This window comes from Callorhinus ursinus, unplaced genomic scaffold, assembly GCF_003265705.2.
Source record: "Callorhinus ursinus isolate GAN/ISIS: 27379988/994484 unplaced genomic scaffold, GSC_fseal_2.0 scaffold13, whole genome shotgun sequence".
In the NCBI taxonomy this organism is placed as follows: domain Eukaryota; kingdom Metazoa; phylum Chordata; class Mammalia; order Carnivora; family Otariidae; genus Callorhinus; species Callorhinus ursinus.
Window position 1 is genome coordinate 38,309,889 of NW_027397075.1, and position 25,614 is coordinate 38,335,502.

The 25,614-nt window shown below is 35.2% G+C and overlaps 2 protein-coding genes across 6 annotated transcripts in view; one reads left to right on the forward strand and one right to left on the reverse strand.

The window, feature by feature from the left end:
• The window catches only part of ODR4 (odr-4 GPCR localization factor homolog), a 35,295-nt gene extending 23,219 nt beyond the window's left edge, over positions 1–12,076 (reverse strand). For 2 of the 3 annotated variants that reach the window (XM_025877990.2, XM_025877989.2), the window contains exons 1-6: positions 11,863–12,076; positions 9,402–9,522; positions 6,666–6,803; positions 3,413–3,508; positions 1,142–1,248; positions 48–84 (exon numbers count right to left, since the gene is read on the reverse strand). In XM_025877990.2, coding sequence (XP_025733775.1) covers positions 48–84; positions 1,142–1,248; positions 3,413–3,508; positions 6,666–6,803; positions 9,402–9,500 — 477 coding nt within the window. In that variant the 5' untranslated portion in view covers positions 9,501–9,522; positions 11,863–12,076. The remainder of the gene's footprint in view (positions 1–47; positions 85–1,141; positions 1,249–3,412; positions 3,509–6,665; positions 6,804–9,401; positions 9,523–11,862) is intronic. The other variant, XM_025877991.2, reaches the window with a different exon arrangement.
• Positions 12,077–12,141: 65 nt separating this feature from the next.
• Positions 12,142–25,614, forward strand: part of TPR (translocated promoter region, nuclear basket protein) — a 67,965-nt gene continuing 54,492 nt past the window's right edge. Inside the window, exons 1-13 of one of the 3 annotated variants that reach the window (XM_025877494.2) lie at positions 12,142–12,279; positions 12,638–12,946; positions 14,240–14,344; positions 16,796–16,869; positions 18,557–18,653; positions 19,810–19,913; positions 20,257–20,421; positions 21,086–21,178; positions 21,580–21,660; positions 21,740–21,827; positions 22,622–22,762; positions 23,176–23,267; positions 23,527–23,724. In XM_025877494.2, the coding sequence (XP_025733279.2) occupies positions 12,210–12,279; positions 12,638–12,946; positions 14,240–14,344; positions 16,796–16,869; positions 18,557–18,653; positions 19,810–19,913; positions 20,257–20,421; positions 21,086–21,178; positions 21,580–21,660; positions 21,740–21,827; positions 22,622–22,762; positions 23,176–23,267; positions 23,527–23,724 (1,617 nt within the window). In that variant the 5' untranslated portion in view covers positions 12,142–12,209. The remainder of the gene's footprint in view (positions 12,280–12,637; positions 12,947–14,239; positions 14,345–16,795; positions 16,870–18,556; positions 18,654–19,809; positions 19,914–20,256; positions 20,422–21,085; positions 21,179–21,579; positions 21,661–21,739; positions 21,828–22,621; positions 22,763–23,175; positions 23,268–23,526; positions 23,725–25,614) is intronic. The other 2 variants (XM_025877497.2, XM_025877495.2) reach the window with 2 other exon arrangements.

A 25,614-nucleotide genomic window follows, 5' to 3' on the forward strand; every position in this document is an offset into this window, starting at 1 on the left:
AAAAATACTTTGTAATACAAAAATCTTTAAAAAGCAATTTTTCTTACCTTTGGATCATGGATATCATAAGTTCGACAAAATATTCTTTACTGATTAAGGATAGAAATAACAAAAAGAGAATTCCTGATAATCAAAAGAAAATAAACTATCAAAAAATAAAAATAAAGTACATGCATCCAAAAGTTTTTATAAAATCATACCACTTCATATAAAGATATATAGACATATATACTTATATGTATGTTTGCACAAATACATATATAACTTGTAAATAAACATATACATATTCATATTTTGTATAAACTAATATATATGTACACAAAAACTGTTCTGACTATAATACTTGTGGTGCTTTAAACTATTCCCTATTGCTTAAAATCCTGCTAATCACAATGAATAGAATGGAAGCACTTGCAGAATTTTCCTCAAATACATACCCTCTATAACAAATAGGAGTGCTGTTTTGAATGGAGTCAAGTCTGAAAATGTTTATTGGGTCAAAGGGTCTGTAAATGAGTTACAAGCTCAGCTTCTGCAGTAATGATGAGTTTTTGAATTTTGTCTTTTCCAAGTCCTAATTTACTGGTCCCCTGCAGTGCTTCGCTCCCTTGGTGTGGCTGCCTCTGCTACTCTTGCCCTGGCAAGATGTAGAGGAAAGAAGCTAAGGAGGCCCTAAGGAGGCTTTTAGTGTCACTTGATCTTGGCTAAAGAGATAAACATTTCCTGGATGTCCTACACTGTCCAGCTCAGTATTATCTGTGCTCTGAATTGGACATTTTGAATTGGAGGTGAAAATTTAACATGATACAAGCCATTACTTTGCCTAAGCTGTCAGATGGGCATCGACCTCTCTTGTAGAGGACCTACTGAGCATCAAAAAATGGGGTAGTTGGCTGGTAAAGAGCTCAGAATCCCCAGCCCTTGCCACCTTTCTTAAACTCTTTAACAATCCTAAGACATGATTAACAACCATTATCTCTATTATTATTATTGGCAGTCCTAATTATGTGTTATTTGAAGGAAAAACTTCCAAATTATGCCTGTTTTTAAAATACAATTTAAACAAATGTTTCAGGAAAAAACTGCAGGAACGTTATTTTGATATCATATACTTTAATATAAACACCTAAATAAAAGATACTTTTTTGTAGAAGAACAAATGTGAAGTGTCACGCGTTCTGAGATCTCCTCTTCTGTGAAATTCCACAATCTCCTTTTATTCATAGATTTTTCCATAGCAAATACTAGCTGAAAGAGAGCAAAACACACAACTTAATGCAAAGTAAGAGAACAAAAGTGAGTGCAGAAAAAAGATAATTATAATGTCTCTAAGCTCCTAATTAGCTTTAAAATTCCATGATTCTATCATTAAATTTTATTTTTTCAAAAGAAAGAGTAAAACTGATTATTAACTTTTTGGATTCCATTTTCAGGGATCTATAAAATTTGGATTCTAAATGTAAAAATATAAATCACGGTCATTAATCAACTGGACAGAAGAAATTAATTCTGGGTAATTAGGATTTAAGTTTAGAAGTATAGAATAAAGACTATTTTAATTAAAATGAGAAATGACAAGTGACTTTTAAACTACAAAAATGAAGCAGGTCACCCTTTTGGGATTTCTTCCTAAATATCACAAAAGATGTAAGGCACTATACAAGAACACATAAAATAGAGTGGTAACAAACTAAAGTGAAAAAAATCGGAAATAGTGACATACATTTATGCCAGAAATAAGAATTATAAAAATGCATACCTGATATGAGCAAAGGGGTCATAAATTTGACTCTAAACCTCCTAATAATAATATGCACAGACAAACCTAATTTGTTACCTAATTCACATGGTCCATAAACTGAACACAATTGATGAGAAGAGGCACAACTTTCTTAATAATGATACCAAAAGAAATTTCTTCAAAGGTGATAGTATGTAATAAAACAAAGTTCTCAACAATGACCTGATGGGAGACACTAGTTTTATAAGGTTACTTCTTACAGAGTTCCTCACTACAGGCAATGGAAGTAAAGTCAGAAAATGGAAATTTGGGGCGCCTGGGTGGCTCAGTTGTTAGGTGTCTGCCTTCGGCTCAGGTCATGATCCCGGGGTCCTGGGATCGAGCTCCACATTGGGCCCCCTGCTCCGTGGGAGGCCTGCTTCTCCCTCTCCCACTCCCCCTGCTTGTGTTCCTTCTCTCACTGTGTCTCTCTCTCTGTCAAATAAATAAAAAATCTTAAAAAAAAAAAAAAGAAAGAGGACCAACTGTTTCTCTCTTTATTGTGAGAGAGAAACATTCACCCTATGCAATCCAGTGCCAACCACAAAAGGATGCACAACCAATGCGATTAAAAACACATACATTTAGATTACATTTCAAAATGTCAAGAGGAGGAACAACTGTGAAAGGTATGCATTTATTTAAAAGGGAAAAAACAGCAGAAAGTTGAGTAACTTTCCAGGGGGGAGGAATATCTTCATTTTCTTCCCTTTCTCCCTCAGGTAAAATTGCAAAGATTTAATGTGGGACATTTGACAGGAAAGGTTACAAAACTGGAAGAATCTGTACCAACTGTGATTCTTACTGGCTGCACGCTTTTTTACTAGAAAATGTTTTTTGGAGATTCTGTGGGGTTTTGCACTTCTCAGGATTATAAGGGTCCCCCCTCTCTTGGGGTGGGAAAGAACTTTTTGAAAGCTGCCTGCACAAAATTTGCTTTAGATTTGGGCTTAAGGGGAAACAGCTTGTAAGACCTTCATATTTATTTATAGACTATGTTACCCAATTTACTGATATGGGAATAAAAAAAGGAGAGGACTAATGATAGATACTCTGTCCAGGAATAAAGAATCTGATTATGTTTTACTCTCAGGATCTTGAGAATATTGACCAGGTGAAGAATCACAAAATCTATCAACTTCACATTATAGCAATCACTTGGAACTAAAAGGAAGCTCTAGCAGAATATTGCTATTGTATAAGAAAAACTCTTAAACCATTATAATTTGTCTCATAATAGTAAAAAATTATCTTTAAACTTAAAGCTATTTAAAAATATATAGCTTTGATTGAAAATAGAAATATTGACATTTTTTTTTTACACTCAAAATACCAAGCAGTTGGATGGAAAAAGCGGTTTCAACATAATCCCAGCATAAAGAATTATGAAATGCTAATCTAAATATGCCTAGGATCATTATTTATAAGTATAATCAATTAAAATATGACATAACTTTGGGGCACCTGGGTGATTCAGTTGGTTAAGCATCTGACTCCTAATCTCAGCTCAGATCTTAATCTTAAGGTTCTGAGTTCAAGCCCCATGTTGGACTCCATGCTGGGTGTGGAGCTTGCTTAAAAAAAAAAAAAGTAACTTTGATCATATTAAGAATTTTGGTATTTCAGACTTACTCTATGCAGGGCATTCTGAAAATCATTTCCCATTTCTAAAGTTGTAATGATAAATACTCCAAGAACTAAAAGTCCCCCTGGTAGCATTCTGGACACCTAAAAATAAAAATATAGTATTAGTTAACATAAGCATTTGCCCTTATATGCAATCTTTTGTGTTTGATAAGCTAAATATTAAATCAGCCAAATACTCTTGAGTACCAACTATATGCATAGCATTGAGGTGGGAGCTTTGAAAAAATGGGTTAAAATATTGAGAAATATTTGGTAACCATGATGAATAGGCCGTCATTATACACACCATCTTCCTAGAGTGTCCTTACTTTTTTGCCTTTATAACTAAAGCTATTTAATACCATTAGTAATGACACCCTTTAGCTACATCAATTAGCAAACCCCTTTCTCAAAAGATCACAGACTGAAATACCTTCTAAAATTTTTTCAATGGCTTCTACTGTCACCTAAATAATATATACATTTATCTACTACTGGTATTTCAGATCCTTTAAAATCTAGGTAATCTGATATTCAGAGCCTCGCTTGATAATACTTTCCCTAAAATACCATACATATATCTGGCTAACTCATACCTTCATTCAGACTGCTCCCTCAGCCTAAACTGACTTTCCCTTACCTTCTATGTGTCTGAACTCTACTGAATACTTCAAAGTCAGCTTGAGGAAGCTGCCTTCCCTGATACTTTGATCTCCCAACTCCCACAAGACTTTGGTGTAGTTTTCCCATGGAACTTATCAGACAAGCCTGTGTTATAATTACTTGTATTCAATGGTCTGGAAGTTCTTTAAGGGAAGAAGTGATTCTCAACTAACTCTGTATACCTATTAATATTCAGAAGATTACTAAAGTTTGGGATTTGAAGAGAGGGAATCTGACTTGAAAATCCATTGTTTCCTATTTTTTACATCTCTTTATTATATTGCATATGAATGTTATTTCCAATTTTTCTTTAAAAATAATATTGTAAAAATTCTAGCAAGGCTTTCTGTGTTCATGAATTATTTGCTTAGAATAGATTTCTTGAAGTGGATTACTAGTTTATGAAGTTATGCATATTTTTAAGGTTTCTGATCCACACTACCAATTTGTTCTCCATAATATGTTATTTCCCTTCACGTGACTGTGGCTAGTTCTTAATACACATGGACTTCTTTCTACCATCTAAACTCAGAGATCAAAGTGCTTTTTTAATGTGTACTCAGTACATAAGAAAACTGATCAGAAAGTTCAATCTTCTTAGATAGCATAGTGTATTCCTGAATATATTTACATTGTGTCTGCTGGTGGTTCCCTATGATTTCATAAATTCTATTCATTATAGTAGCGCAAGCTTGACATATAAATAAAAAAAAAGTTTTCATATTTGGCATGGAAATATGCATATTTTCAAAATCACGAACACATAAAAGTAGCTGTTTCTTCCTAGAGGCAAAAAGGTTAACTTATTTTGCTATCAAAATTTTATGTTTGTATGCTAAGTATATGATACACATCTCTCTATACATATAGGTAGGTATGTGCTATATACATATGGATAAGTATATAATTTTACAAGAAACCAAAAACAAAATTGGAGTCTAAAATTATTTAGAAACCATTGGGAATTTAAGTTTAAAATATTTAGTATTTTCATTAGATGATATTAAAAATTTCTTAGATTCTTTTACTACACACAGCCCCCATCACAAACACATACACACATACAGATAAACGTGCATCTCTGAAAATTTTACAGTTGATGGGAGATGGAAATGATTACTTTTACCTTACTCTAAAATTTCCTATTAGTTGACATAATCCATTCAATGACTACTTTCAAGTGTATTTACTCACCATTCCCTCTCACCCACTCCCAAATCTGTTTCCTTCTATGAAATTGCAACACCATCTTCCTAAACATCCAGGTTAGAAATTTCTGTCATCTTTAGCTACTTTCTCAAATGCTCTTCATTCCCAGTCTACTTGGTCACTATATCATCTTGCTACTAGCTCTGTGACTGGAGTGTTTTGGCAGTGAAGTTTTAGCTCACTGCATTAGTTAATTCATGCATTCATCTATTCAATATTTTGGAGTTCTTGTAAACCATGGAAATACTATGCTTAGCATTGAGGATATAGCCATAAACAAAACAGATGTGATCCGTCTTCACAAAGCTTAGTCTAGAATGGGCTCACATCATCTTTTTTTGAACTATGACACTAACTGATGTTCAGTCTTTCTACCCTCCATTTACACTATATCAAGGTATTGAAATTATTTTCTAAATTACTGATCAATCATATCAACTCCTTCTCAAGATAGGGAGCTCTGAAAGTTTACCACAGAGCTACTATCTATCAAACAAACTCCTTCTTAAGATGGCACTCCAAAACCATCTATAAACTGGCCCCTTCCAACCTTCTGTCTAAATACATTCTTTTAAATACCCATGTTTCAGTTATACCCAATTGTTTGCTCCACCCCTACCTCTTCCCCTGCCTTTAACTTTCATGCCTTTGGGTCATGTATTCATACAGTCCTTTGTGTGTTCAATGTGTTCTCCGACTTCTACTGGCAGTCCTATTCATCTTACAAGTTCAGAACCTTCTGTGAAGCCATGGGCAAGTATTTAATTATTCACCATTCTATATTCTTATAGCACTTTTCTACTTTTATCCCATTTCTCTTGTGGTAATAATGTGTTTCACTTTGGTTACAACATACATTCTAAGGACATTAAAAAGAAGCTAACTAAACCATCATTTTATTCTCTCAGTACCTATGTTAAGTCTTTAAAACAATCTGACCAGCAACTTTATTATCAATAACTAGTATTATTTTAAAGAATACTTGGAAATAAGCTAAAGGACCAATAACAAAGAGAGGTTAAAAAACAGTGCATAAAGGTTAACAATCTAAAAGCACAGCATATAAAGTCAAAGGCTTCCAAATCAGACTGCCTGGGTTCAAATCCCAGTTCCATCACTTATTATTGTAATCTTGGGTGGGTTATTTAAACTTAAGTAAAAAATACTTTTTAAAATTCGACACAAGTAATCAAAAAATGAAAAATACAATCATTAATCATGGATGAAACAGAACAGAAAATACTTCTATCATTGATATACTATACAAGTTTTGAAAACTTAAAAATGAGTACTCTGAAATCCTAGTCTAGTAACCTGAGGATGAAGTGCTTTTATTTTGTTAGTCAATAAGCACAACTTAACTATATAAAAAGACAAATATGATGACCTGGTTGGCATGTTCTGTGGCCCATTCTTCATCCAAGTTATTCAACTTAGCTTTTTGTTGATGTGTGAGGTTCTCGTTTTGTTCCTCTTTGGGTGGTGTTCTAGTGGCAAGAATGACATAATCCTTTTGTGAAGAACACTTAAAAACAAATTAGAAAAGCTTATTAGAGTGACATCTGATTGAAGAATATAAAGCTCTTGTGACATGCAAAAACAGTAATATTCATAGCAGCTTAAACTGTTAATACTTACATTATAATGGAAGATATGGGGAAACCAATTTTCATGAATAGCCTTACAATGTTTCCCTCACACATCATTTATTTATATACTTAATATCAGCCTCTTATTTGTTTGGGCATTCTGAATGTGAATCATATAATGGTCTTTAAAAACAGCTTACTGGATGAGTGAATATACTGTACTTTAACTTAAATATGCTTGATCAATTTTCTAGTTATTACATTTATCTTCTAAATAATCTGAACAGATGGAATGGTTCAGCAGATATAAAAACTCAGTAAAATAAGCAACAAATGACCTTGTCTTTCTTACTTCCACTAAAACAGTGATAGTAGGGAACTTGTAGATGTGTATCCACAGAAAAGCAAAGGGGATGTGGGATACATAATTGAAGCTGTATCAGATTTGTGTTCCTCAGTTTTAAGAGCACTTAAATGGTAAACCAAGGTGGGATATCTGAAGATAAATTCAGGGAAGTTTTAATAGCTCAGTCTCACTACAGTGAAAGTTTGCTGTAAAGAAAAAGTAAAAATAAGGCAGATAAAACCAGTTAGCATGGTGTCATTCTTATACATGACCTGAAATTGCCATTATGAGTATCATCCTGGAATAGAAAATAAAGGAAGAGAAATTATTTCTACAAAAGTTATTTCCTGAAAGTTACATTCAAATACACAAAGGAAAAGGTAGGTGCTGATTAAGAAAGCATGACTTTAAAAAGAAAAAGAAACTGACCCAGAGAGTAGGAAACAGGCAAGCTTGAGGGAAAGAAGAAAAAAGTGATGAGCCCTGGAATAAAGAAAAAGAAACATACTGGAAAGGATGAAAAGACAGCATAAGGAAAGATGGGAAGGAAAATCCTAAACTGTGGGAGACTTATTTGTAAGATGGTGGTTTTGCCAAGCTCTCTAGAAACAGCCTATGTAAGGCAAGTTTGGAAGAGGATTATTTCTCCCTGACCTTTTATCTCTACTGAGGATGCCTTTCTCTGAGACTCTTATTCCCTTAAACTTTCTTAAATATAGGGAAGTAGAAAATCTTAAATAAAAAGTTCCTAACAAAAAGAGCCCCATACTGGATGTAAGTAACCTCAATCAAAAAGTATTCAGTGCTGAGCCCAAGTGGCTCAGTCAGTTGGATGGCTGCCTTCGGCTCAGGTCATGATCTCGGGGGTCCTGGGATCAAGTCCCGCATTGGGCTACTTCCTCAGCAGGGAGTTTGCTTCTCCCTCTCCCTCTTCTCCTCCCCCCCTCCCCGCTTGTGCTCTGTCTGTCTCTCTCTCTCTCTCAAATAAATAAAAAAAAACTTAAAAAAAAAAGTAGTTCAGATTATTACCAAGAAGGGTAGTTTGGTTGTCTAAGGAGAGGCCTCATAGGGTAGTGTTACCTGGGTGAATAGTACAGGGTCTACTCTCTGTCTTACAAGTTAAGAAATCAGATTTGTGAAAATGCTGAGAATGACCTCATCTCTCAGGGCTAGACTGACATTAACTAAGCTCATTCAGAATGATGCTAAAAACAAGAATACCATGAAGGAGTGTGAACACATTGCTCTTCTTGACAGTACATTCTTTGTAAGTAGATAACATGGGGCTCAAATTACAGGAGGAAGTAGCTTCAAAATCTGGATAGAATCGGAACAAGAGAAGTTAATTATGCAATTTGAAGGTTTTAAGGCATTATGATAAAATATTCAGAAAGAAAATTGTCACAATAAAACTCTTTTTGCTTCTAGGTATCAAAATCAAGTCCTTGGGCCACAGTGCACTCTCCCCTAAATAGTGTTTAGGTAGAGCAGCCAGTTTGTCCCTGACTCTCCTTTTTTTGTTGCTTTCTACTGCTGGCCTGTCCTCCCTGCTGATTAACATATTTTTTCTTCAATTATAATAAATCAGCAGATGCTTATGCTTTTTAAAGTAACTGCCCAAATCTCTGTTCCATTTTGTGTTGATTTTTAAGGCTTAACTCCAAAAGGGAAATAAAATTTGTCTTATTTGCAAATTTCTCCTATTCCCTTTCCCTCTCTCCACTGAATCAACGTTAAAAAAAAATTCAGTAAGATGAGTACCATAGCATGTAACAAAAGACATGACCACTATTGCCATAAGACTGAGATAAAACAAACAATGGGAATAAAGTTGTCAGAAGCTACTTTTGCAAAGAATTAGACAACCAGGAATTAATAAAGATTAGAAGAGAGTAAAAAACACTTGGAAAGACAATAAAATACGTATAATTTGATTAGTGAAATTCTAATTTTAGAGTTTCTACATTATGAGTTACTTTTACATTGTCAAAAGGGAATGCGTTCTGACTTAAGCAAACCTGGGCTAGGTTTGTCCTGCTTCTCCACATTTTTCCTCAAAGACCATTTTAAGTTCTTCTACATTCCATTCCTCCATTCCCTAACCTTGAGCTTACCGTTAAATGGCACATTTTAACTTTAAATAAAGAGGTAATTTGTTTTATCAATAAATGCACTAAAAGATACATACCTGTCCAATTAAAAGACCAGAGACAAAAGCTTTTCCTTGAAGATTTATGTTTGAAAGATACTGGCCAACAGTCTCTTCTACAATGTAGGTTCTTCCCATTATTAGGAACTAACTCACTCTCCTAAATTACAAGAAAAAAAATATACACCATTTTTAGGTAAAAATATAATTTGCCATGTTTTTGTCATGGGGTTGTATAGAGACAGAAGTGGTACCATCCTGACACTATCCCATGCCTTACAGAGATTGCTTCTTAAGTAGGGTATTCTTTCCTGCAAAGTTCAAATTTAGCTTCAAAATTCTCAACACAGTACTGCTGGAAATGACTACCAGTCAACTAGAGTTGACATAAAAGATAAAAACCCACTTCCATATCTAAGATAGGGGAGAGAACACTAACCTACTAGTCAACACACCTGATTTTTTATTTAATTTGCTACTCCTTAGTTGTATCATCTTTGATAGTCTCTTGCTGAACCTCAATGTGCTCATTTCTAAAACAGGAAAGAGGACAATTTCTGAGCTGCTCTTAGGAGGTAGAGAGAACCAAATTCACTTACTCAATAAGCATACTATGAAGAATTACTATGCGCTAGAAATTATGCCAAGTGGGATGGCACAAAGATGAAGAATACTTGACCTATGCCCTTGAGTAACTCATAGTATAATTAGAATTATGGAATTCATTAAGTAGCAATGCAATAATAATGAACATTTACATAGTTTCGATTTTGTATAAGGCATTATTCTAAGTACTTTATATATGGTAACATCTGTAATATTCACAAAAACTCCAGGAGATAGGTACTATCCATGCCCTTAAATGCTATGTTCATACTGTGGAATCATACCTCGTCTCTCAATTAAACCTTTACAAAGGGTGGTTCCTGTTCTGTGCACTCTCTCACTCTCTCTCCAGTTTGTAAAGGACAGTTGCAGCATTTTGAATAGAAATAACAGTCACTTGAGCTGTGTAAAAAGTTTCAATCTTATTTAGTACAACAAAGTCAAAGCAACTGCAGATGAGCTGGGGTGGTATATCTGCCATCAGTAAAGTAAACTGCCAATCACAATGACTTTGCATTACTCTAAAAGTAAAGCCCAAAGAATTGATTCCAGTTTGAAATTGCCTACTGGATGCTGTTTTTTTCAAAGAGCCTGTTCAGTTTTGTCTCAAAATGCATTAAATTTCTCCCCAACTCTTTTCCAACAACTGTGCAAGTAAATTGGGTTTGCGCAAGAGTTATTTTTAGACTAAGTCTAGAACTGCCCATCTAAATCATTAATACTGCTATAAATTTAAAGGCTTTCCACTTTTAATAGTGCCTTAATGTATTAAACTTTCCTCTTCCTCATCATGCTATCTTAATTCTCAATTATTGCAAGAAAAAGCAGTGACAGTGACTCCAAAGTTACATGTAACTTCCCAATCTTATTTTTTCCAAGGTGTGACCCAGCAATCATATTACTTTAATGCTTCTTCAAAACTTCAAAATATAGTCGACCATACCTTACTAAAGGTACATTACTAAAAACATAGATCTTGCCTAAAACAGTTCAATTTATCCTGAAGTGTTGTGTGACAACACAAGCTATGCAAGTTGTCCAAGCACTGTGACTTGAGACAATTCAATCTCTTTGGATGCTGGTTTCCTAGTTTATAAAATAAAGAATTTGGATCAGGCAACTCTGAAGATCTATCTAGTTTTAGGACTGTGATTCCGAGTACAGAATATCTGCATTTTCCAAATAGTAGATCACTAATAGTGAGCCAAGGGCATAGCACAGTACTACGCATACGAGCAACCTTAATTAAAGTGCTTATATAAAATATTTTGGGGGAAAATTAATTTATCCTTAATAATATTCACAAAAGGGCTGCTGCTGTGGGAACTGAGGGGGGGAATGAATTGGGAATGCTTTATTTTCAATGAAGAAGTTAAGAAGTTCTTTCGGAAGAATAATTAAACATGAAATAATCTACGGATTCAGCAAAGAAATCACAGAATTACAATCTGGAAACAAGTAGTTCTATTATGGAGGCAAGGTGATAAGCGGTTTTTAAGAACGTGTTTTAAAACTTTTGTTCTAACAGTTTTTCCATCTTAAAAACACAAACATATGGTAGCACTTTCTACAATATTACCTTAAAATAAAAACAAAGGCTACACTCAAAGTCCTCCTGCTTTACTTTAAATCCTCTTCCTGAAAAATGAAACGGGCTCCCTAAATTCCTGTTGGCTCGTTGTTACCCACCCCGCCACATACACACAAAAGGCATTAAGTACTCCATCTTAAAGTAAATTTTGTCATAAATGGACTTGAGTGTGGTACCGGAGTGTCTGCCCATATGTTTCCTACACTCGGTCCCTTTCCACCTTCCTTCAGAAGGAGGCTCTCTGAGCCCGAATGCACACACTCAACCCTCACACAGAAGTATTACACCCGTAGGCTGACTCACCTGCACTCAGAATGTGCCCGCCTGACAGACAAATCTGTCGAACTGTCAGTCCTCCTGAGAAGGAGCTTTAAGGTGCAAGTTTAAGCCTCCGAGGGCCAGATTCCCCTCGGGTCCAAATTCCACAGCCAATGAATTCATCAGAAAGCGACAGACTTCCCACACCTCACTTCCCACTGCAAACCGAGGGTCTCTGGAGTCAGGTGACGCGGTCTGATGACGCACGCTGCCCCCCTTCCTTCACCGCAGCGCCTCAGCCAAAGCGACTGCGGTCGCCACCCCGCCCCCTTCCGGGCGCCATTGAGAGCGTGGCGGTAGCCCGGCGCCTGCCGTCCAGCCCGCCCGGACCGATGCCCTCTAGTGGCTCAGTGTCTAGAAGCCGCCAAAGAGGACGACCCATGGCATCCCGGAGCTTTGACGGTAAGGTCGCCTTGCTTTTCAGGGTGGGACGTAAGTTGAATACTCTGTGGCGCCACCTCGCGGACAGCGGTCATGCTGCCGGGGGAAGGAAAGCCGGGGGGCGGGGAGAAAAAAAAGGAAGCGGAATGGGCGGTGCGCAGTCAGGCTCACCGAAGGGATTGAGGAAAACACTACGTTTCCCACAGGCCCGCGCGGCTTGAGGCGGGTGGACTGGGAAGCCGGAAATCAGACAGGGTCAGAGGCCGCGGCCGAACTCGGATTCCCAGGGTGCCCAGCTTCCGGCGGCTGCGCGCGCACTTCGGGCGCGAGCGCTGTGGCGCGTCTGGTGCCGGCCCTAAGGCAGGACTCTATTTCCCAGGGTCCCGCCGCGGGAGTCTCCGGCGGGCAGGCGCACGCGAGCCACGGAGCGAGGTGGCCGAGGCGGCCGCCCAGGCTTCTGGGTCCTCCGGGTCTTCGCCTTTCTTCTCGGTTTCTGCTCCACCGGCTGCTGGCCCCGCCGCCTCCGGCCCGATCGACATGGCGGCGGTGTTGCAGCAAGTCCTGGAGCGCACGGAGCTGAACAAGCTGCCTAAGTCCGTCCAGAACAAACTCGAAAAGTTCCTTGCTGACCAGCAATCCGAGATCGATGGTCTGAAGGGGCGGCATGAGAAATTTAAGGTGGAGAGTGGTAAGTGGTGACGCTCTTCCCGCCCTTGATTCTGGGCCCGACTCCGTAGCTATGGCTGGTCTTCTCCCCTTGCAAGCTCGCTTTCTGTCTACGGCTTCACTGGTGGCATCGCTTCCCCGGCTCCTTACACCCCCCTAGGCCTTCTCTAACCCGTTCCCACAGTTTGAAATGGAGCTCTTTTGTTTGTTTTAAACTGAATTTACACTTCGTTCCGTCTTTGTAATTAGTGTGGTCTCACGTAGGGACACTTAATGTTCGGCGCACAGAAATTGTGAAGATCGGGACATATTTACTCCGGCCTAGCGAGAGTCTGCGACCCCTATCTCTAAGCTTAGAGTACCCTTTCTTTATGTTGCTTTGCTAGTAATTTCCTCTCACGATTCTGGTCACCTGGATTCAGAGGTCTTTGTCTAATTGACTACTTCGTGCTTCTGTTTTTTAGTCTTTCGGGCTGGTCAGGTAACGAACTAGTTGGTCGCATAAATGAGTAGGTGCATAAGACAGCGTTGGAAACACAACGAATGTAAATAAGTTTGATATATCGGATTTCTCTCTAAAAGTTGGAGTTTAAAGACCTGTTTATAGGTACTTACAGTAGACCCTCAAATAAGTTACCGGTAATAGTAAATTGAATATCCGTGAAGAAAGATTGAGACCGTAGTAATTACCGTTAGTGAAATACAAACTGTTATTTGTCCTGGTTTACTTGGGGGCGTGGGGGGTACGTGCTGGTTTTGCTAAATTGAAAATTCTGAATACATTATCACTTCAAAAAATGTAATTATCCAGCAGAATTGGTGTCGAAAAGTAATTCTCTGAATCCCAACTCTGAAAATACACTGCGTCTGTTCATTAATTTACACATAAGTATCGATTAGTCTTCTGTGTGCTTGATACTGTGCTGAACAGTACACACTTTTAACACAACCTTTTAAAACAAAGCAGTTTTTAATTTTTTTGTACGTGGTGTCTGCTTTATACTAAAATGTCTACTAATGTGTGGGGAAGGTACTAAGATAAGTAAGACATGTTGCCTACCTTGAAGAATTTCAGTCATGTGGAATAGACAGAAATTGGAAAACCCCCTGTAGGTCTTACTTTCTTTTGTCATTTGGAAGTTGGAAATGTTAAAGTCCTTTCAGTGATCTAATTATCTTTACTCAAATTCTGTTATTTGGAGTGCAGTTCAAATACTATGTCTTAAATATTAAAATCAACATTGTTAAAAATAAGTAGTATTGACAGTGTGTATACATGTGTGTTTGATTTTAATTTTTTTCTCTGCTTCTGAAGAACAACAGTACTTTGAGATAGAGAAGAGGCTGTCCCACAGTCAGGAGAGACTTGTGAATGAAACCCGAGAGTGCCAAAGCTTGAGGCTTGACCTAGAGAAGCTGAGTAAGTATTTTTACATCCTTATTTTATTCTTGTAGTATGGAGATCTTTAGGCACTCTTTTGTATGCTCTTGAAACATTGACTTACTGTTTACGAAAATACTGATTGTCATTGTTTCCATTTATGGTAGTATTTTGAGTTTTCACTTGATGGTAGACTTCACTGAGAATATAAGGCATAATTAATGGTCAGGAGACCTGGGTTCTAATTCTGACTGCTATTAAAAACTCTTTTGCCTTATGTAAATCATAACATATAAAATGGCTAGAACCACCTGTCCATCTGCTTACATAACTGTACAGATCAAATGAGAGATTTTCGAAAGCATTTTTTAAAGTCATAAAGCACTATGCAATTGAAAACATAATTAAGGAGAGAGAATTATTTTTAATTTGTTGAAGATTAAAGTTTATTGGTTTCATTATTATATTTTAACTGTTACATTTCTTGTAAGTGTTTATGAATCCCAGGATATTTCCTCTTTAAGACCTGTTTCTTGGAAAAGATGAGTAATTTCCTTTTTTTTTTTTTTAAGTTGTATTTATTTTTAGAGAGAAAGTACAAAGGGTGGGGGAGAGGATCTTAAGCAGACTCTGCGCTGAGCATGGACCCCCACATGGGGCTCGATCTCATGACCCTGAGATCATGACCTGAGCTGAAACCAAGAGTCAGACGCTTAACAGACTGTTCTACTCAGGTGCCCCACATAATTTACTTTTTAATAAGTTTACATATATCATTAAGTTCTAGAAGGTACACAAGATCTTAGTTAAAGGTCCTGGTATTTCTTGGGAAAATGATGTATATTCTGTGCTATGCTTATAATAGGAGAAAGCAAATGTCAGAAAAGATCTTTATAGAATGGGGGCATAATATGTTATTAGATATAGCTGGATTTTTAATTTGGGAACACAGGAAGCTAATAAGAGAATGGTTAACACCTAAGCCTTTTTTCTTAACCAGGTCTGTACCTATCAACTATTTAGGTCATAATTTTTTTCTAGCTAATTTTGAAGCACTTAATTTTTAAAATATGTGGCATATATGTACAGTGGTATTTATACACATGTAATGAGGGCATAAAATTTAAATTTATCGAGTAGCTAGATCTGGTTCATCATCTGTATATGGTTCTGCCTTGGTGTAGTAACTAGGTCTGTAGAGCTGAGATGCTAAAGAATTTCAGAAAAATTACTGTGATTATAGCTTCTTTTATATGATCTGGAAGTAGGAGGAGGAGAATATCAGGATAAACCTAGACACACATCTAGTATGCCTCTCTGGGGTATATACAGTTAAGTTTGTGTTTTTTTGGTTTATCATTCCATATCTGTAAGTTTGGAAAACAGTAAGTAATATTAATGCAAAATAGAAAATTCAGGCTAATTTAACAGGGTTTTCCCCTATAATAAGCCAGTTGTTTAAATAGAACTAAAGATTGGAAGTAGTAATAATGTATTTATTTATTAAATTGCTAGCACATAATGTAGATGTGTTTTAGCGGAAGAAAGTTTCAGAAAGTGTATTCTTCCTAGTTATCTGTATGCTTTTAGAGAAGAAACTATACGAGGGGAGCTAGACCATTTTAAGTGGAGATTGTTGGGATTGATAATTCAGTTTCAAGCATAATTTCGTTTCCTCCATGTTGAAGGCTCTTTTTAGAGTGATGAACAAGCTGAATCATAATTATCCATTGTTGTTATTTACTCTGTATACGTTTTATATAGTTTAAATGTTATTTATTTTCTTGATCTTGTTTTTTTAACTCAAATTTTCTGATTTGTAAGTTTAATTCATTGTTATGATTGACTTAGAAGAGTCATTGAAAAATGGTTAAAGTGATGATTATATATACTTTTTCCTATAAATGTTGGTTAGAATGATCACAAATAAGATTTTGGAGACAGGATAGCATATTTAAAAATTTGGTCTTGGGGCACTTGGGTGGCTCAGTCGGTTGGGTGTCTGACTCTTGGTTTCAGTTCAGGTCTTGATCTCAGGGTCTTGAGTTCTATCCCCGTGTTGGGCTCCACACTGGGCGTGATGCCTAGTTAAAAAAAGGGGGGTGGGCCTGGGTGGCTCAGTCGGTTAAGCGTCTGCCTTCAGCTCAGGTCATGATCCCAGGGTCCTGGGATCAAACCCTGCATCGGTCTCCCAGCTCAGCAGGGAGCCTGCTTCTCCCTCGTCCTCTGCTGCTCTCCCTGCTTTGGCGTGCGTGCTTGCTCTCTCTCAAATAAAATCTTTTTAAAAAAAAAAAAAAAGAAAAATGTTTGGTTTAGAAGTAGAGTAAATTTGGGGTATTCATGAATTTGGAATACTGTGTTCTATAATTCAGCCTTTCTGTGACTTAGTTTCTTCATTTTAAAGAGTGTATATGGGTGGCAGATGGATGAAAACTGTCATTGCAGTTTTTAAGTTTATGTGTGTATGTTCATAAAATTCCTTTTATCCAGACAATCAACTGAAGGCGCTAACTGAGAAAAATAAAGAACTTGAAGTTGCTCAGGATCGCAATATTGCCATTCAGGTACAAGTTATTCCTGTGAATAAAGCTAACTATAAACATGATACTTGAGGAAGTATTCTCTTTTGTGTTACTTAATGGGAAGGTGAAACATGTTCTATTAGGAGAAACTACTGAAAGAAATGCACATACATAAATTCCTTAATTGGACCTTCATATGTTTTATTGATTCTTTTACTCATCAGAATATATTGATACTTAATATAAAAGGAAACTTGCTTATAATGCCATAGTTCTTAAGGTTGTAATTTTTTTAAAAAAGTAAAGTGTTATAGAAGTGTAAGTAGGAGAAATATTCATAGATTCATTTATTTGTCCCCCACTCACCCACTTACCTATCATCCTTCTTTCCTTTTAGAAATTCTGTATTTAATACTTACTGTTGCTCAGGCATTATTTCAACTATTGTGATACATTTGGGGCTATGGGTGAATCCATTATCAGAAATCATTTCCTTAGAGTAGTGATAAGAGTAACAGATTGAATATGATCACAAGGAATGTTTACCCATTGGTTTAATAAAGTGGTCATAATCAGTGATTCTCTAACTGGATAGAACTTCAGACTCTTGCCATTGCTTTTTAAAAACTTGTGTTTAGAAAAACAAAACCAAAAAATCTTGTGTTTGATTTGAGATTAAAAGGTACTTGGTGTATAAAAGGTACTTATAATGGGAAAGTGGTAGACTTAATCCAATAGAAATTTAAAATTCTCTGCATAAAAATAACTAAAACACAAATAAAGCACTAATAAGTATTTTTTCAATTAAAATATGACTATTTGGATCCTTAATATATGACTACTTTCATACTTTAAGAAGAAATCATTCAAGGGGGAAATGGGCAAAGGAATTAAAAAAAACAGGAAGCTGCACAAATGGTCAGTGGCAATATGAAATGTTGCTCTACTTCACTTGTGATCAGAAAAATGTAGATAAAACAATAAGGTAATTATTTTTGATCTCCCCATGTTACTGATTTCTTTCTCTTTTTTAAGAATGATCTTCAGTCCTGACATGAGTGACTTGAAATTGGCACTTATGAATCAAAACATATCGATTGCCATTGTCTTGCTGCAAAGCAGTTTGAGAAAATATATTAAAGGTTTTAAATAATTCCATTTCTAGGGCTCTTTCTTGAAAAATAATTTGAACCAACCTGTAAATGCAGTGACCCATCAAAATTGCATTTTATGGCAGCAAAAAATTAGAAGTAAATTAAATGTCTTTTCTACAAAGGCATGTTTAAGTAACAAGGACACTTCCAAGTGATGGTGACGGAAATTTTTTCATAAGCCTATGAAAAATAATTTTTAAAAATGTAAAATACAGGGCGCCTGGGTGGCTCAGATGGTTAAGCGTCTGCCTTTGGCTCAGGTCATGATCCCAGGGTCCTGGGATCGAGTCCCGCATCGGGCTCTCTGCTCCTTGGGAGCCTGCTTCTCCCTCTGCTTCTCTCTCTCTCTCTCTCCCCCCCTCGCCCCCCGTCTCTCATGAATAAATAAATAAAATCTTTAAAAAAGAAAAATAAAATACAGTGTTGAGATCAGGTAATTTTTAAACTTTTGACGTATTAAGTTATAAGAGAAAACCATTCTTAAACTACAGCTAATGTTAAAGTGACATTTCTGAGTTGGAACTTGAACACAGTTTTTTAATTTAAACATATTCTGCTTCTCCTTTATATGATAGAGCCAGTTTACAAGGACGAAAGAAGAATTAGAAGCTGAGAAAAGAGACCTAGTTAGAACCAATGAGAGACTATCTCAGGAACTTGAATATTTAACAGGTATGAAGAAATACTTTAACCTCTAACTCCACTCTCTCCTCGCTCTTCTAATAGTGCTAGGAATTAATCCTCAGTCCATTTCTGTTGCTGGTGTTTGTCGTAGCTCAGAATATAGTTCAATTAATAGCCTGCTGTTTCTCCCGTTCATTTATCTTTAGATCATTATCAAGGTTTTAAAGAAGCGTCTGGAAAAGTATACACAAATGAAAAACATCTAAGCAGTTGTAATTTGGACCAAGGTTTACATGCTAAGATACTTCCTTCAGTGTTATCTATAATATCAAATTGGAAGCAGTTTAAGTGTTCAGTTGTAGAGGCTGGACTCCTTCTTCTAACACAGACATACTTGCTGGTGTATAACCTGTCCATAAACATTCAATATGTATAGGAGGAACCTGAAAGGAAATTTTATATTTAAAAATATGGACTGAAGGAGTTAGGCGGGAATATAAGCTAAGTAATACATATAAGTAAGATAGATATGTAGAATATAGTATATGATGTAGTTGATATATTAAGGTAAACCTGACTCTTAAGCAGTATAATAGTATCAAGTTCCCTTTGGTTCCTTTTTTAAGATTTTTATTTTTATTAATAGAATTTTCAACTGTTATTTTGCTTTACAATAATATTCAATTAGGTAACTATACTTTTCCAGTCTCAGTTAAGTTACTTCAGAGTATTTACTGGTGATGTTGATCAGCTAAGTGATTAGATAAAATTAAAAGAATTTTTTTTAATAAGAACTTTGGTGTAAGGAATCTAAAGAAAATTAAGCATGTATTATTCTGGCTGTTTTGAGTAGATTTTGATATGTATTACTGCTTTTTTAACTTAACAAATGGTTATTTACGAAATTTTAGTAGATCTACAGGTATATATCAGGAAAATTAATGTGAATTTGTATATTTAGCTTAAGATACTGCATTTAAAAATAAAATAACCAGTATAATTTACATGTTGGGTTAGGTGCACAAATTTGGCTTATCATTTGTGAAAATTAAATTTGTAACTAAGTATGACAAAAACAAATTAAGGAGTTGAGAACTACGTATCTTGCGTTAAATGCTTGTATTTCTGGAGATGCATCTTCGATGTTTGTTTCCTCTGAGCATTAATTAGTCATTATTTTCAAATTCTCTTTTTACCTTTCTAGAGGATTTTAAACGTCTAAATGAAAAACTTAAAGAAAGCAATGCCACAAAGGGTGATCTGCAGTTAAAACTGGATGAACTTCAAGCTTCTGATGTTTCTGTTAAAGCAAGTAACAAATAATTTCTAATGCACAAAATACAATTTTTGCTTAAAATGTACTTAAATTTTAAGTATAAGCAAGTGATCTGTAACGTGATTAAAAGCTGTGTTTTTGTTTAATGTCAGGAAAAGAATTAAACATTAGGACAATTTTAATTGAACTATTTGTTTATGTGATATTTAAGTTTCTTAATAGTTCTTATCTGACCATCTTTTTCTGTTAAGAATGCATGCAAATACTTATTTCTTTTGTTAAGATTCTGCTTGTGTTCTTTAGCTACAGACAAAATCTTTTAACTAGCCATATATTGTCTTTAACTGTAAATGTTATTTTCTTGGATATCTTTAGTATCGAGAAAAACGCTTGGAGCAAGAAAAGGAGTTGTTACATAATCAGAATACATGGCTGAATACAGAGTTAAAAACTAAAACTGATGAACTTCTGGCTCTTGGCAGAGAAAAAGGAAATGAGATTCTAGAGCTTAAATGTAATCTTGAAAACAAAAAAGAGGAGGTAAGTTAGTAAAATTTTATTTTCATTTTGGTTAAAACTTATATTTGTGTGCCAGCTTATTACAAATGTATTCCATGGTGAGGGGTACCTGGGTGGCTCAGTCAGTTAAGCATCTGAGTTCAGCTCAGGTCATGATCTCGGGGTCCTGGGATCGAGCCTCAAGTCAGGCTCTGCGCTGCTCAGAGGGGAGTCTGCTTGTCCCTCTCTCTTTCCCTCTGCCCCTCCCCCAGCTCATGCTCTCTCTCTCTCTCTCAAATAAGTAAATAAAAATCTTTAAAAAAAAATGTACTCCATGGTGTACCGAAGTAAATATTGTAATATTAGTAACGTGGAAGACATAATTCATAAACATTTGGCCTAGGAAATGAACCAGTTGCATTTAAATAAATACTTTAAGATATTCTTTGATGAATTTTGATACTATCTACTCTCTTTTGATGTATCTTTAAGTTACATTTAGAAGTGGTGGTAAATTTTGTGAGCTAAATCCAAATGTGTTGTTCTGTGAACTATTATTTTTCATTTTCTTAAATAGACGTGTTTTGTGTGAAGCCCTTTTTTGGGTGTAGGGCATTATTTTGCTTTCACTTGGCAGGTGAACTTCATATCAAATTAATTTTAGTTAATGCAACATTCTCTCTCTACGCAACTCTTCTATTTCTAGGTTTCTAGAATGGAAGAACAGATGAATGGCTTGAAAACATCAAATGAAAATCTCCAAAAACATGTAGAAGAGCTGTTGACCAAACTGAAAGAGGTGGAGATGACCACTTTAAAATTTCTCTTTTCCAAAAATATTAAAGCACTTACGAGGCTATTACTTTTTACATAATTTCATGTTTTAAACTGTTTATGATACCATAAAATGGCCAGGACACTTTCATACGCTGTAGCTAAGCTGAAATAGCTAGATTCAAAAATGGCAATCACACGCTATATCCAAAGTACTGTCTGAAAATGAGTATGGTTAATTTTAATATCATTGAAGTATTACACTTTAAGATAAAAATATCAGCAGTATTTTATCTTTAATTGACCTTTATCCTGAAACTGATGTTAATTTTTATCTCTTTACAAATTTTTTTTTTTATCTTAACGTTCGATAAGCATTCTAAATTCGGTTCAAACAAGACTGCTATAATTGGGTCTTTTTTGTAGGCCAAGGAACAGCAGGCCAGTATGGAAGAGAAATTCCACAGTGAATTAAATGCTCACATAAAGCTCTCCAATCTATACAAGGTAAATGCCCAACCACACATTTTAGTGTCCTAATGTTGCATTTTTGGGTGTTCAGTAACTTTTTAAGATTAAATTTTAGAGTGCTGCTGATGACTCAGAGGCAAAGAGCAGTGAACTGACTCGAGCAGTCGATGAACTACACAAACTTTTGAAAGAAGCTGGAGAAGGTAAGATTTTTTAATTATGGGAAGATTATTTTGTTTTTAGATAAAAGGTATTTTTTTTCTTTACCTTTGTGTAGATTATTGGATTTAGAAGTTACATTAATCTTATTAGAGACAAAATTTGGTATAGAAGAAAGAATCTTGGAGTAAGAAACTTTGAATTATATTTTCAACAGATAAGATATTTGAAAATACAGAAAGCTACTATTTTTCTGAGTTTTTTCATCTTAAATCTTATATATGGTCTGGTTTCTAACAGGAAATTTTTCTTCCGTTTATGAAACATTTACTTTGATAAGTACATATGGGTTTATAGTTTGGGTATTCTCTTAATCCATAAATAAGCCTCACTTTTTAGGTTAAAAACTGTATATTTTAAAGTCTGATTTTCATGTATTCTTGCTTTTTAAATGCAAGTTTTTGGTTTTGGTTTTGGTTTTTGGGGTTTTTTTTTGCTAATGTAATATGTTATTTATATGATCTTTTCTAGTTATTTTCTGTGTCCTAGACTAAAGATCAGATTAAAACCAAGGAGATACTTAGAGCCACTTTTTTACTTTGAGTTCCCTTATTTTCCCCACAGATAAGAGATATCAAAAGGAGAAGTAGATTCAGCAGGCCAGGACATTTCAGGAATTAAAAGTAGAGCAAGAGCTTTCAGAGGATAATTGGCAACCATAGCCTGTCTAGACTTTAATGTCTGCTGAAGGGAAAAGTAACGACTATGCTGTTACATTTTATAAACTCTAAGATTTTAATTTTATGTTTGGATATTCTGTCTTTAAAAATGTTTTTAGCCAATAAAGCAATACAAGATCATCTTTTAGAAGTGGAGGAATCTAAAGATCAAATGGAAAAAGAAATGCTTGAGAAAATAGGAAAATTGGAGAAGGAATTAGAGAATGCAAATGACCTGCTTTCAGCCACAAAGCGTAAAGGTATGGATTAATAGATGCTTATTAATGACTTGAATGAAATATTAGGACTTCCTATATAGTTCTCACTAATTTCCACTAATAGTATTTCTCTATCTTGTTGTGATATAGGAAACTCCATGACGTTTTTTTAGTATAAAATTAATACCTATTTGTATCTTTATTATATTGCCAAATATAAGTACCATTTGATCACACATAATTGTGTGTCAATTTCCAGAACATTTTTAACTATTCTTACTACGTGATTTTTAGAGTTGGATTATGTTATGTGACAATTCGATATCATATTTAAAAATCTGCATAGGAATTTGTAATATTTAGTAGGTGTCACATTTACTCGTCTTGGAAAAAATATTGCTGCCTTTAGTGTGAAATATTACAGAAATACACTAGATTTCTGTGTGTTGGCACAGGAGCCATATTATCTGAAGAAGAGCTTGCAGCTATGTCTCCTACTGCAGCAGCTGTAGCTAAGATAGTGAAACCCGGCATGAAATTAACTGAGGTAAGAATGGTATTAAATCTTACTTTCTCCTTCAGCAAAAGGAAATTTGGTAAACTTTAATGCTTGGGAAAATTATTCTTAAAATCATCTAATACGTAGTGGATCATTCTAAGAAAAGCTTTCTTGGTTCCTGATTCTTGCAACATGTAGGAAGCATTTCCATTTTATGTAAGTGCTAATGCATATTTATTATGAAGCTAGATTGATTCTACACTTCTGTTATTATGCTTAGATTTGAAACAAGCCTTTCTCCTTTCAGCTGTATAATGCTTATGTGGAAACTCAGGATCAATTGCTTTTGGAGAAACTAGAGAATAAAAGAATTAATAAGTATCTAGATGAAATAGTAAAAGAAGTTGAAGCCAAAGCACCAATTTTGAAACGCCAGCGTGAGGAGTATGAGCGTGCACAGAAGGCTGTGGCAAGTTTATCTGTTAAGCTTGAACAAGCTATGAAGGTTGGTTCCGTTCTTAAATTTTAACTGTGGGAAAAATATATATGAGAAATGATTTAAGAGGTAATTCTTTCTTAGAATTAAGGTATTTAATGAGGCGGCTGGGTGGCTCAGTTAAGTGTCCAAACTCTTGATTTTATCTGAGGTCATGGTCCCAGAGTTGTGAGATTGAGTCCTGCATTGGGCTCCAGCTGGTGTGGAGCCTGCTTAAGATTCTCTTTCTCCCTATCTCTCTCCCCCTGCTTGCTCTCCCTCTCTGTCTCACCTTCTCTCTCTCTTCTCTGTCTCTTAAAAAATAAAGTATTTTGAGTCAGAAAAGGCTAATTATGCTTTTCAGTGATAGGGTAATTCTAACACCTATAATCATGAAATGTTCTTATTCAGCTAAAATTATGGGAGCCTCTTCTATTTTTTTAAAACATTAGAGATGTTTTCTGTAGGAATCTGTAGTGGATGATGAATAGCCTGAATTTACATTATATTTTTAATTATTAAAAATATTTAATATTTTTAAATTTAAAATTAAAATAATAATTAAAATAATCTTATTTATTAAATAAATATTTAATAAATTTATTAAAATAATAATCTCTCTTTGTAATAGAACTGTTGTAAATTTGTCATAGTCATTCTTTGTCAGTTCTGATATTCTGTCTAGAAATGGTAATGTTGGTTGACCATAGGGAAGAACTCCTTTTTTATAACATTTTACAACTTGGCAAACTTTTATATACATTGTTTTGTTACTCTTCCTTTGCAAATTTGAAGTACCAAGGAAATTCATAAATATCTTATCTTTTAAGATTCCTTTTTACTAGATAATTAAAAAAGAATATATTGACATAATTTTGCTTTTAGGGTACAGCTTAATACTACTGAGAAGAACTCAAGATTTATTAAACAAATTTTATTGAGAAAATTCAGTAACCTTTTGTATCTATCCTAAACTGATAAATTTTATTTCCCTTGGGAAAAAATAGTATAAATAAGTTGTATCCTTAATTCAAACTTAAAATTTTGTTGCTGTTGCTATTACAATTTAGATGTCAGTTTAAATCTGGGTATATCTAATGGTCTTTTTCTCCTGAGTCATATGACATCTGACAGACTATCGGCTTTTTAATAGCCGCACCACCCCACCGTGGTTTGAAAAGAAGTCCCTTGAGTATAATTAGATCTTCTCAAGTTTCTCAGTGTTGAGAGTGTTTTTCCTGGAGCTTATTGTCTGAAGAGAATAGTGAGATACAAGGGCTTTCAGGCTCAAATAATAGCAGATGTTCATTCTGGAAAAAACCTATTTGTTCCTTTTTCACTAATGTATGGGTATAATAATAAAAATCCCTTACAAAAAAAAAAAAATCCCTTACATACTTTTTTCAAAACCAGCAAAGAATTTATTTTTTTTTTTGTCTCAAAGGTTTTATTTATTTATTCATGAGAGACAGAGAGAGAGAGAGGCAGAGGGAGAAGCAGGCTCCCAAGGAGCAGGGAACCCGATGCGGGACTCGATCCCAGCAACCTAGGATCATGACCTGAGCCAAAGGCAGACGCTTAACCATCTGAGCCACCCAGGCACCCAAAACTAGCAAAGAATTTAAAGATGATTTCTGTAACTTCTTTATAACAGAATCTTCTGTCCATAACATACATCGTGTGTCCTCTAGTCTATAGATTCTTTGATTTGCATTTGTTAGATACTTAGAGTTTTATAACCAAGTTATTTCTTCCTTAGCAGTTCAGTGAATCCCATTTTGAACTCAGCAGATTTGTATAATTGCCATCTCTCATGAATATTTGCCTCCTTCATTTTGTCACATACTTGTTTCTACTGAAATTGGCGTATGCATACCTTTAGGGCAGTGTACTCAGGTACTTGAAACACCAGCATAAATA